The following is a 14,138-nucleotide window of genomic DNA, read 5'->3' on the forward strand; positions in this document are numbered from 1 at the left end:
ATATTTATCGTGGAATAATGACATTGTCAGTGGCAGTATACAGTATTCAGCATTTACGTGCTATTCCACGATAAATAGCATTTACATGCTATTCCCTTCTGCTGTCCACCGAAGCAGACAAAGAGCTGCTCGAAGATTCTAAAGCTCTGCGTGTGATCCAAGTAGATGTGAAGAGCGTGCACTGGAAACAGCAACGCCAAGGCTGGGTCTGCTTCCTCCTGGGGCAGTGCTTGCAGGTTCACCACCTGATCCCTAAAAGGGGTAGTGGGAACCTTGGGCACGTAGCCCGGTTGGTGTCTCAGGATGATGTGAGAGTAAGCTGACTGAACTCTACGCACAGTTTGCTGACAGAGAACGCCTGCAGGTCCCCTACCCTCTTGATGGAGGTGAGCGCCATCATGAGGGCTGTCTTCATTGAGAGCGCCTTTAGCTCTGTTGAATCAAGGGGATCGAAGGGAGCTCCCAGAAGGCCCTGCAGGACCACGGAGAGGTTCCACGAGGGAACGAGGCGCGGCATGGGGGGTTTAACCTCCTCGCGCCTCTCAGGAATCTGATGATCAAATCGTGCTTCCCTAAATACTTATATACCGAGAAAAGAGATGCTCTGAACTGGGGCGCGCTTGCTCTTTTCCCAGTTGACCTGAAGCCCCAAGTGGCTGAGGTGCCTGAGCACCAGGTCCATGTGCGCACACAACATGTCCCGCGAGTGAGCTAGGATTAGCTAGTTGTTGAGATAGTTGACGATACGGACGCCCACTTCCCTTAGCGGGGCAAGGATTCCGCTCCAGCCCGACACTCACGGCTGCAAGCATGGCCGTTAGCTCTGCATCGGTCTGCGACTGAGCTGCCGCACCCAAGGGTGGGAGTCCAGCCGAGTCGTCAGCGTAAGACATGACGAACCTGCTCTCCGATGCCGTGATCGACAGCTCATCGTCGTCGGGAGTGCCGAACGAGATTGCGGGTCCGCCGTAGGACGAACCGGCAATCTCGCTCCAGTGCTCGGTTGGAGCATACGAGCGTGACGGGGAATGGGAGGTCCATGGGGGAATACCCGGCAGAGAGGCTCCCATTGAAGTCCCCATTTCGCCCCCAGTGCTAGCCAACCCCGCCTCATACCCGTAGGTAGAAGGACTGAGTCAGGGAGCCGCTGGGGTGGCTCGCCCTCTTACGAAGGTGAGCCGCGACCACAACGTAGCCATGATCATATCCTCACAGTGAGGACATGAACCATCCACGAATGCTGACTCTGCATTGGTGGCACCCAGACACGAGAGACAGCGATAGTGGCCATGGGACGGGGAGAGGTATCGACCGCAACCAGGAAATACACACAAACGGAAAGGCATCTTGAAAAAGACGCTTTCCGTTTGCGCCACTCTTTTAGAGAAATTAAACTCTTTTATGTGCTTTATATGTATATATACGTAGTATAAAAAAATAAAAAAACATATATATATATGCTGAAGCACCCAGAGGTGTTTGCTCAGCACAACCGTGGTGTGCGAGGGGGAGGCCCGCTGGAAAGCACAGTAGATCCAACAGCATAGAGAGATGAATGGAGGCAGCAGAGGAATTCAGCTCTGTGAACTTGCTCGCTCAGCTCCGAAGAAGATATCTGATGTGCGTTTGCAGCTTCACTCCTTTTATACCCCTATGTCCGGGGGAGTGGCATGCAAATTACACACGCCAATTTCCATTGGCCTGTTCTCAAGATCAGAGATGTCTGGGCTCCGCAGGAGCGACCCCTAGTGTCAACTCACCGACACAACGTCGAGTGAGTGACAGATAGGGAACAAGCAATGCCCAGTTTGCGAATGAATAATTATTTTGAGTCGGTTCTTCTCAGTGAATTGGCCAAACAGGCTTGCAAAACTGTATGAATCGATTCGGGATTCAGTACAATTCGTTCAGACCCCTCTCTCACTGAATCATTTTGAGCGGTTTCTCACACAGTAAAACAGTATCGTGATATTTACGAATACAAAGATCAAACAATGCTGGATACAGTGGAAATTTACCTACAGTAAACTGAAACAAAAGTCTTTCTTTTTGAGAGGTAACTTTGAGAAACTTCTGCAAGTGCTGTATCATGTGAACAAGGGCTGGTCTTTTTTTTTTTTTCAAGGGGCTGTTCAAACCGAACGTGTTTTTGCATCCGCTTGTGCTGTTTTTCAATCGTTTTCCATGTAAACATTCGCTAAATGGATGTCTTTTGACAACTGAATCATGTTTCACTGTGTTTCTAGCATCTCTCATGGGAGCGCTGCATTTTTAGATGCCATGTTAAGTTAAAAAGAACCTTAACTGATAAAAACACCTGTGTTCTGCTCTATTCTTTGTTGTGCATTTTTACTTTTTTTGGAGCGAGAACACCGAACAATGTTCTGAACGGTTACTGGAAGAAATGCTTTTAGCCAATAGTTACATGAACGCTACACATACTCGTGAAAACAATATGCTTCTCTCAAAGTCACCAGAATTGAATGCTTTGGTGTTGTTTTTGCAACAAAAAAAAAAAAAAGAAGATGATTTGTGTTCCTATTTTCACTTAGTATAAATAGCATCTATTGCTTTTTTGCATTTTGCACTTAGTGCAAATAGCCTCTGTCTAAAAATAAAGATGTTAAAAGCACGGCTGTAATTACTTCCATTTCATTCATCACACTGGAAATGGTGGTGCATGATATAAACACCAAATACTGCAGAAGAAGTGTTGAAGTATGCTTTTCAGAACATAGCCACTGTTGCAGATTGTGCTCAAGAAAACGTCCCCACAGGGCAAGTGTAAGACTGCAGCCCTAGTGTGAAATTCCAGATCTGCAGCTGATAGAAGTATGCTGAATGTTCCAAGCTGGTGCCGAGCATGATGAGTGTTTTATCTTTTTATGCCCATCTTACAACTAAGACAAGTCTCGTCAAGCATCAGAGACATTACAGTTATAAGCGCTTGAGTGACATGGTGCATTTTGATGGATAGTGCTAACATAGCGTTTAAGATTGTCAGTTTAATCCCAGATATGACCTGTCAGCTGCACAGTTACTCAGACCACATCCAAAATTTTGAATGAAAACTCCCCAGAAAACTGTCCACACATGGTTAAACTAGATTGCAGTTGGTTAGTGAATAAGATACTGTTTTTTGCGCTGAAATACCACTGCAAAATTGTGTAACTGTTTAGTGAATTCACCCTTGTGTTGTACATTTGCATACAGTCAAAGTACAAACATGATCTGTATGCTGCGCTAGCATGTATATGCCACAATAGATTAGTTTGATGGGTTGGAATTGACTCTGCATGTGAACGCAACCAAGAATTCTCTTGTCTGTCTTCTGCCACTAAAATGAGGTCAAACTGAGGCTCTTAAAACACTGGTTGGAGGCACTAATTAAAAAAGGATATAAATTAGATGTAAATAGGCTTTAACAGATGGTTACAGAGGTTAGAGAGAGCTTGAATGAGAAAGATTGACAGATGTAGAGTAAATGGACTGGAGGATAGAGGAAGATGAGAGAGGAGGCACATGTCAATGTCAATTATGTAAATCTGAGCAAAGTTGAGTCAAACCAGCCTGCCACGCGACAGATACAATATACCAGATATATAATATATATAATATACCAGATATCAGTCATAACTTCTGTCCATGGCAGACTTAGGGGCCGTTCCCACAGAACAAGTTCTGTCCGCAATATTTTTTACTTGTTGGTCTATGTATGCGTTAGAGCAGGAGATATTTAGAAAATAATAGTTTTGTGATATTTAGATTAAAAAAAATATGCAATAAGCAATTACATCGTTATAGTAAGTTTCGCCTAAATAACATTTCATAATAATGACTTTTTGCGACAGGCTATATTTCCTTAATTATTTGTGCGTTTTTGAGTATCTAAGCCATAGTGTATTTGAGTCTAACTCTAAAGTTTTGGCTATAACTACAATAGAAAATGTTTAATGTAGTGCTGTCAGTTTAATGTGTCAATTCAGTGCATTTAATTATTTAAAAAATTACTAATTAAATAATCATTTCACACAGCTAATCATGCCGTCGGACCATAATAATAAATATTCCTACCATCGGAGCAATTCAAGCTTGAAATACCACCTGTTTTCTCCAGGGGGAAGTAAGCGAAACTACAGCTGTATAGGCGGTGAGCAGCTTATGCAGAGAACACACCGCATTTATAGACAGCACAAGATAAAAACACGTTCTTGCCTTCAAACACAGCTCGATGGAGCGAAAATCCAAAGGCAGGGATCTCAAGACATGTGTTTCAAACTACGTTAAACTTGACAAAGCCACCTAAAAATGCTATGTTTATGATGAGGCGCAACTAAAGTAAGATGCTCAAAGCCTCTGTCTGAGGCAGGTGTACGCGTCCTTAGAAAAGCCTTCATAATAAATCTATCTTGGACTGATTGATGAATTCAATTGCAAATGGACTGCTGCGAAATGTAGGCCAGTGATTGGCTTATGTTCAATAATATGTAAATATATTGGATTCTAAAGCCATTTTTTTTATCTTATCAATGCTTTACTTGTCTGCCACAATAATGTAATTCATTTTAATTATCTGAATTAATATTTGTATTATATATATATATATATACAATATCTCACAAAAGTGAGTACACCCCTCACATTTTTGTAAATATTTTATTATATCTTTTCATGGGACAACACTGAAGAAATTGACACTTTGGGCCCAATTTGGACATTTTCATTTAGGGGTGTACTCACTTTTGTTGCCAGCAGTTTAGACATTAATGGCTGTGTTGAGTTATTTTGAGGCGACAGCAAATTTACACTGTTATATAAGCTGTATACTTTACATTGTAGCAAAGTGTCAATTCCTCAGTGTTGTCACATGAAAAGATATAATCAAATATTTACAAAAATGTGAGATACTGTATATATATAATTGATAATTATTTAAATATAACTATTTATAATTATTTAATCATTATATACTGAATTGTTGTTATTTGAGGGGCATTCTCAGCAAATATTTACAAATGCGCTTAATTGTGATTAAATTGATTAATTCATCGGCATACCATGTAATTAATTCGCTTAAAATATTTAAATCGATTAACAGCCCTGGTTTAATGCTTTTCATTATTTAGTATATTTCGCAACTTCCCAGCTCCATGGTTTGCAACATTGTCGATCATCATCTGTCAATGATGGTTGCAGTTGGATTACTTATCTAATAATCGGCAATATCTGATTACATCATCCAGCATTAGTCCACATGTGTCAGATGGCCTCAGGTGTCCATTCATGTAGTTTCGACGCCCTGCATTCTGTTGCGCTTTTTCTTGCCTTTTTAAATGAAAGAATGTATCCTGTGTGAATGCCTCCTCTTATTCTTTGCTGCCTGATTTGGCTGGTCAGAGGGCATTAATAAAATACAATGACAGTCTTATAAAGAACAGATAATGACAGAAGATTAGCAGAATAATCAGATTTGTTACCTGAAATTGTGCATAAACTGTCTGAATTTGTCAGCTCTCTGAGCTAGAGGCACCACAATGTTAATGGGCATGTTGGCCGTCTCCACAAGCTCACTCTTCACTTTCATGAGAGGCCCGAAGGGCCGGAAGAGAACCAGCCTGCGAAACTCCTGCCTCTGCTCACCACGGAAGGTCAGCTCATACAGTGTGCCCTTGTCCTTCTCTGTGCGTGCGATGCCTAAAGCCATGAGAAGAGATTGATAACTGTGAAGAAAATAAATTATTTTCCCAAACACCCACATGGACACACACAAGGACAAATGGTACAAAAACAAATGCATGCAGGAAGGCACCAGCATACACAAGATGGCAAAAAGAGACTTTTAAAAGAAACCACTAGCACTCAAAATCCCTTGAAGGAAAAACTCAGAGCTTGCTCTTTCATAGCTCACAAGTTCTCAGTTATGTTTCAATCACATGTAGGTACTTTGTCTCAGTTGTTGATATCTTAGATGCTTTAAGATAAACTCCTGAAGAGAAATAGTCAGGTGTCTCATAGCAGTCTTAGCGCATGTGCCAACTGCCTGTGTATGGATGCACAGTTATGTGGAGTATACTTTGACAGGCTTGCGTTCGACTGTACGCAGACGTTGAGCGTTCGCATCAAAATCTAAATCAACTTTGGGCTTAAGTCTCCTGAGCTATGAAAGAGCAACATCTGAGCAATAGATTTGCCCCTGTGCAGATGTTGAGATGGCAGGGGCACTAGGGCATCTGAGGCTAACATCTCTGGCTGTAACGTGTCTGCTCTCAGGCCCTGGGCCATGAAAGCATCTGGAAGGTGGTCACGCATAGAGACTGTGATAAACATGATTTCACTGAGTACTTTCATGCTTTTGCAAAACATACACAAAGTGATTCAAATAAACCGTTCAGACAAATCTGTACTGTACAGCATCAAATATACTATTGTTCAGGCTCCATGTCATTGTTCCTCTTTTGATGAAGCTATTAAAAGCACAATGGCTCTTGTTTAGAAATAAAACACTCACAAAAGTTTTTCATGAAACATTCCTGTTCATTTTAAGGGAACAAAAATGGTAGCAAATTTACAGCCATTTTCTAGTTTACCATCATTGACTGGTGATAAAATTGTATTTTGATCTACAGTAGGATATATGTAGATCAAATCTGTGGGAAAGGCCCGTATAAAAAAGGAATGTATAATAATCAGATAAATTTAAAAGAATTAACCTATATTAAACTAAATTACACTATAAATCTCAACTTTTGACCAGCCTGCGCAGTAGGTGGCAATATGCACAAAGATTTATTGTCAAAAAGGATTTAAATATTGATTTGTTTCTCACCCACACCTATTATATCACTTCTGAAGACATGAATTTAGCCACTAGAATCTTATGGATTACTTTTATGCTGACTTTTGTGCTTTTTGGAGATTCAAAGTATTGGCCACCATTCACTTGCATTGTATGGACCAACAGAGCTGAAATAATCTTCTAAAAATCTTAATTTGTGTTCTACATAAGAAGGAAGGTGATACACATCTGGGATGGCATAAGGGTGAGTAAATGCTGAACAAAATTTCATTTTTAGGTGAACTATCCCTTTCAGGATGAGCAATAGCAATGCTTGTCTTTGCAAGCTCTAATAAGTAAGAACTATTATCATTAAATGTCAAGTCCATCTGCTTAAATTCCACACATATAATGTATTTATGACTAAATCAGGGTCCATTAGGGAAGCAATTTGAATCAATACAAGGTATTAAGAGCTAAGTCATCAAAGCTGGCTAGAGTCGACGTCACTGAACAACTAGCTACAGTAAATAAGAAACAACAGTTCTGGACTTATGCACAACATAATCATGTTAGTTACCAAGCATCAGTAACATTAGATCAGGGTAAAGTTGCTCTTTTAGAGTGCTCTGGGATCCTCCCAAAATCAGATAGTGGCACCACTAAATTGGTCTGGGTAAAGAAGCCATATACACTTAGGCAAAAGAGATAACGGGCACCGGAAAATGGGAGAGAGACAAGTATCCCTCAAGAGACAGGGTGGGAGAGTTATTTTGTGGCTAGAAAAGATATGCTTTCTATAAACATTCCTGTTTGCTGAGGCTCAGTTTTATATGTAGCAGTCAAGCTCCCAGTGCTTTTCCATGACCAAAAACTTATAAAATGTTCAACAATATTATTCTTTTTCCAGTCTTGTTAGTAGGACAGCTGGGTAATTTGAAATTGTGTCTGGATACAAAGTTTATGTGTTGTTCAGGGTAAACAAGCAGTGTAAGAACTGCTTGCATCCTTTGGCTGAGATATGGCCTTGGTCTTTAGATTTTCTACAAGCTCTCCATTGTTGCTGTAAGTAGGTAGGTCCATTCAAGTATTCAATCTAATATGTGCTCACAGCAGGCTTAAATTGAGAAGAAATGGTGTTCTATTGAACTTTTTCAACTCTAATATAAGTTTCAGCCAGTGAAAAGCCACTAACAAATTACTAAAATACTTAGTGCACTGTTTAAAGCTGCTAATACATGCTAATTGCATTAAAGTAAATCTCACCTTCTGTTTTCACCTTACCTAACTTGTTCAATGCACCTACCTGAATACTCTTTTGAAAGTTTGCATACAAACATATTCAGATTTCATCATGACCCCAATTTCTAGCCTTCCAGTTTCAAGAGCAGAGAACACAGCTATTTATGATCGAAAAGGTGCATAGCAACATGAATAATGTATTTCCAGTATAAGCACAGAGATGCGTCACTTTATCTCAGTAGGAATGGCAGGGAAGACACAGCTCTTAAAGTACAGCAGCTGTGTTCATTTCCTAGTCATCATAAATTACAGGAACATCATCACAGGATATCCTGGCTTTAGCATGTTAGCATGCTGCTACAGGATGCTCTATTGTTTAACTTGTTTGGTTCTTTTACAAGTGGCAGTGGAAAACAATGGGTACAACTCTTGCACATTGCTTCATAGATCATTTTGAGTGTTTTTGAGTGTTTTCAATAAATGGAACTGCAAAAAAAAAAAAAAAAAATAGTCGTTTCAAACAGAGCTGCTCTGATTGTCTACACTAGGGTTGGCACCTTTTCGTCACACAAATAAGGGCTGCTTTAGCGTTTTAAGCGTAACAATATATGATAGGGATTCATCTAAACATTTTGGTGTCTGTTTCACCACCTGCACCACCTGCACCACCTGAACATGTTGAAGCTAAAATACAGGATAAAATGCAGATCAGGGTGAGGAACATCTTCATTTCAGCCAAAATTCTGGATGTCCCAACTAGTACGGGCTAATGCGGAACAGCTGGCATACATCCTCTGAGTTGCATATCTGCCATCAGACCTTCAATTCTGTTTACGAACATTACGCAAACTCCAGGATGAATGGCAAAAGTCTGAAATATCCCACCAAATGGGAATCCCAACTGCTCTGAAAGTAAAATAACCCTGAAAGAAAATGTACAGTACATCACCCAGTTGTCCATTTGATGTGTACTGTATATACATCTGTAAGATGTATTTTTAACATTGTTTGCTCCTCTTATGTCAATAAGACCTTTATCAGATTTATAATTTTGAATGTTTGTAAATCTGATTTTTTTAAGATGTTTAGGAGATGATAATTAGATTGTGATGGTTTCAGATGAAAAGATCTAAAAAAGACATCTCAGAGATGAACTTGTGCTATCTGGGAATTATTGTAGGCTTACCGTTGTATCAGGGTACGGCAAGAACTGTTTTTACACCTATTTTTTTGCACTGGCTCAATAATGGCATTTTTCTAATGAAAAATCAAACAAGAAATTCTCCATAATGTATCAACTTTAAGACTAATGATCCATTATTTAAAGTAAACACTTGGTCAATGAGGTTGACCGTGCAATTCCGGTATGGTCCTCTTACCTTCTATAAAGTCGGATGGTGTGTAGACTTTGCTGGCTTTCATTTTGTCTCCTCCTAAATTTCGGGCATTAAGGGCATGCAGTGCACTTTCCACCACCTCGCCCAGCTCATCCCTTCGATCCTTTCGCACCGGCTTCTCCTCAGGGTGGCGGGTCAACCCCATTTCCAGCTGGTAGACACGCTGTAGGGTGAAGCTTTCAAAGGGCACCACGGCGTACTCGCTTGGCAGTCGTACACCAGTGTGTACCTCAGCCTGGCTTAGCTGGCTGCGAAGGAACTCTTGCAGGTCAGTATAACTGTGATCATCGGCCATGCCACCCCCTGTTCCCTTCCCAGCTGTCTTCTCTAAAGAGTCTTGTACTCCTTTGAGTTGTCCGCTGCGTTCTTGGAGAGCCTCTTTAAGTTGGGCAATTTGTTTCTTCAAGCTGGCAATATGCTGCCGGTGCTGGTCTTCTCGCTCTTGTAGCAAGGCCTGGAACCCTTCCCGACTGGCAGGGCCAATAAGGGCACCTCCAACACCACCTAGGTGACTTGGTCCACCTGCTATCCCAATACCTCCAGCCCTAGGCAAGGGTTGCCCAGCAATGGGTTCATCAGTGTGAGGACTGCAAGTGATAACATAAAGGAGGGAAAGGCAACAGCATATCACCACTAACAGAACACCCACCCGAGAGAGCCAGGCAAGTAGACCCCTCCTAAGCATCGTAACTGACAACCTCAACAACAAGGTGGTTAGGATGATGCAGTTCAATATAGTTGGGGCATCCCTGTGTCTCATTAAAAGCGAGACCCAAAGATCAGCCAAAAGATGGCTACACCTGAGCAGCTTTGTTGAATCCACCAGTGTACATCTTTAATATTAAAGATGAAGAACTGTTTCTGTTTTTTCTCTCGACTACCATATCATATTTCCCAGCTGTAGCGCACAAAGCAATATTTGTTCAAACCTTTACTGTCTATTCCCAATTCATCCTCTTTTTAAACTGCAGCCTGGCTTCTCATCCACATACTTCTTCATGGGTCAAGTTATATCCTCCTCTTCAGGGTCCTATTAGCTATCTGTCCAGTCAAAGAAACCACTGGACCAGTTCAGTAGCGACAAGCACATATCTCCATCTGTTGAAAATTGCTCATTCTCCTTGGAGGTAGCGTGACAGACCCTTGAGAGAATGTCTGGAATGGGACCTCCATTCTACAGCGCTCCAGTTGACCCAAAAGAGAAAACCACTCATGGAATGAGGTTTAGCCATTAGAAGTCCCTAGCTGTGGTCCATAAGCTTCTGTTGAAATCACTTTGTAGGCTGTTCATTGGCTATTCATTAATTTTGACTTCATATAGTATCCAGTGTTGTGTTGGCACAAGACATTCATTTATATTACCAGTAAGTGATTAGCAAGTAGTTTCTGGATGTTTCATCATCCATTGCTTCTGATCTTGATAGATCCATCTAGATAAAGACAGGGGGAAAAAAGATTAAACTGATTATGTTCTGTATAGATAAAGGTCCTAGAAGGTCATCTGTATGTTAATTAGTTAATGTGTATGTAAAGCAGACTGTTTCAAAATTACATAATGCATAACTGATAGCTTGACATTATCACAACAAGATGATGAGAAGAAATGAGGGCATCAAGGTTATTAGAGTTCTGATTTTTTTATATATACTTTTAAATTCTATTTTATTTTAAATGTGTCCTCTACGTTTAGTTTTCATAAATTTTCACTCTGTGACAGTTTTTTTCAGTGTTTTCTAGTTTAAGATTAGTTTTAGTTTTTCAGTGTATTTCATTTTTATTTTAGTTTTCATATTTTTGGGCTGCCAAAGTTAACTTTTTATCTGATATCTTTTAAATATGTTTAACAGCATTACATTTCTCAGGGCTGTTTATCTAGAGACATTTTCATGATGCATTAAATTTTATACTGTATATCAAAAAATAAACCTAAAATTTATTTGTGGACATTTTTATATTATTTAAGTTAGTCATGTTAGTTTTATTTTAGTTCAATTTCAGTTTTACCAACTATTCAGAAAGCTGTTTTGAAACTTTGTTTAATTCCATTAACTGATGTTGCAGAACGTACATACTTCAGTTTTAACAAAGAGGAATACATTTAAAAATGTTGTTCTTTGTTAGTACATTCAAGATACCAAATGCATTTACAAATGTTTACAAATATAACTTCATTGTAAAGTGTTACCATATTTTCATTTCATTTTATTTTTTGTACATTAAAATAATACTGGAGGGTGCAGGGTTCAGGGTGCAGGCTAGTTTGCAAGCACACCATATTTAGTTTAAAGTGACCTAAAGTTCTAAATTCAAAACAGACGCAGCCAAGCAAAGCATTCTGGGGTGACTCCAGTGGCAGAGAACAGAGCTGTCACTGATGTGTGAAAATAAGAGATGTTTGTTAAAAGCAGTCTAATGGGAACACGCCTGACTCACAAATGGGAAGAACAGCCTCACTGTAAGTCTGAGCAAACATATTCAAGAGACAGAGCATTCATAGGTGTACACACACACACACACACACACACACACACACACACACACACACACACACACACACACACACACACACACACGTGGTATGCAATAACACACATATGCAGACAGTCACTAACACATGTGTATCTGTGATTATAAGTACAGGTGTTAGCAAGTTGTAATGTTGTGGTGGTTAAGGTCAGGATTGAAAAAGAGAGAGTGTAAAGAGATGTTGGAATCTCTGGATATGTGTGAGTGCTTGTGAGTGTCTGTGTATTTGTGTTGACTCACTAAACAATTTTCTCTTTTATAGGTTAGTAGGAGGCTTTGGGGGCTTTAATGAAAGGATTAGTTATGGTAGTGCTGAATACTGGACTGTATCAAGGAGAGCTGGCCATAGACCAACAATGAGGAGGGGGCTGTCGATTTATCTAAAACTGGCACTCACACACTCACCAAAACACTGACTCATTCGACCACTCACTCACTCATATACTAAGTCAGTCACTCATTAATGCATTCATTCATTCATTCATTCACTTAGTCACATGTTCACTTATTCTCTCACTGACTCACTCATTCACACGCATTCACTCTCATTAATCATTCACTCTTTCACTAATTAATTCTCTCATCCACTCATTCATTCACTCACCCATTCAATTGCTAACTCACTCATTTGTTAATACATTCACTCACCCGTCAATTTAATCATTAATTCACTCACTCATTCACTCACTCACTCACTCATAAATGTACTAATTTATTTACTCATTCATTCACTCACTTATTTATTCACAAACTTATTTATTAACTCACTCACTCACTCATTCACATATTCATTTACTCGCTCATTCCATGATCTACTTATTCTTTATCTCACCCACTCCTTGACTCACTCACTCATTCATTCAATCACAAACTCTAAAATTCAATCACTCTCTCTAGATTAATTATTCACTGTTCACTCACTCAGTCATCAATTCTCTCACTCACTCATTCCCTTATTAATTCAATCTCTCATTTAGTAACTCTCTAACTTACTTGTTCACTCAAACTTAAATACACTCATTCATTCACTCACTCACTCACTCACTCACTCACTAATACATTTACTGAATCATGTATTTACTCACTAACTTATTAATTCACTCACTCTCTCTAGTTCACTTATTTAATGTTCACTCACTCATTCACTTATTCATACAATCTCTCACTCATTTAATGACTCACTTACTCATAAATTCACTCACACATTGATGTACTCATTCATTCACTCATTTTCAATTTTTTTATCTAGTTCATCAATTCACTCACACAATCATTCACTTATTCATTCCTTCATTCACTAATTCATTCCTCACCCATGCACTCATTCACTCCTTGACTCAATCACCTATCATTCGTTCACAATGTTTTTCACGAACTTATTAATTCAATCACTCACTTTTTCACTTATTCACTCAATCATCGATTCTCTCATTCATTCACTTATTAATTAACTTATTCACTGTCTCTTTAACTTACTAATTCACTCACTCACCCACTCATACATTCACTCTTTCATTAATTTATTCAATAATTTACTCACCCAGCCATTCATTCAATTATTCATTCATTCACTCATTCATTTATGTATTCATTCATTCAGTCTATTACTTACTCCTTTATTTACTTATTTATTAATTCACTCACACATTTACTTATTCATTCACTCACTCATTTACACACTCACTCATTCAATCAATCAGTCATTCAATTACTCATACGCTTTCCTATGATTCCTTCTTTTGAGAGATATGAAGATGAGTGAATAAATAAAGTAACTCTTTTGCTGATCTATTTGATCTGCGACAGCGATAAGTCCTCTGTTACTTATTTAAAACTGATCACTATCTCAAGGTAAGGATAACATTTCTTACAATTTCTTTTCATTTCTTCTCCTTTCTTTTAATCCCAGGTGTCCCTCATCTAAGAGCTCACAGTGAGGGAAAAAGAGGCCTCGCACCATGTTACGCTATTCCAGCTTACTCGCACCACCGCCAGAACGACCACAGCACAAGCCTGCCAGCAATTTATTCTCCCCGCTGTACTCATGCCATACAACACCCGAGCCAAGACCACGGACAAAATACACTGCTTCACAAACATGGGGAAAGTCAGTAAGGGCTTGACAACTAAAGCGGTCAGCCTATTCTGTTGTAATGAAACTGTTTAAACTTTATCATGAGTTAGAATTTTGGTTAAAC

General features: G+C 39.5%; 1 protein-coding gene across 1 annotated transcript in view; it reads right to left on the minus strand.

Moving 5' to 3' along the window:
- LOC127637069 (chondroitin sulfate N-acetylgalactosaminyltransferase 1-like) overlaps nucleotides 1-14,138 on the minus strand; it is a 57,833-nt gene that overhangs the window by 30,979 nt on the left and 12,716 nt on the right. The window contains exons 2-3 of the mRNA XM_052117927.1: nucleotides 9,397-10,844; nucleotides 5,478-5,694 (exon numbers count right to left, since the gene is read on the minus strand). Of these exons, the coding sequence (XP_051973887.1) occupies nucleotides 5,478-5,694; nucleotides 9,397-10,174 (995 nt within the window). The 5' untranslated portion in view covers nucleotides 10,175-10,844. The remainder of the gene's footprint in view (nucleotides 1-5,477; nucleotides 5,695-9,396; nucleotides 10,845-14,138) is intronic.

This window comes from Xyrauchen texanus, chromosome 44, assembly GCF_025860055.1.
Source record: "Xyrauchen texanus isolate HMW12.3.18 chromosome 44, RBS_HiC_50CHRs, whole genome shotgun sequence".
NCBI classification, from domain to species: domain Eukaryota; kingdom Metazoa; phylum Chordata; class Actinopteri; order Cypriniformes; family Catostomidae; genus Xyrauchen; species Xyrauchen texanus.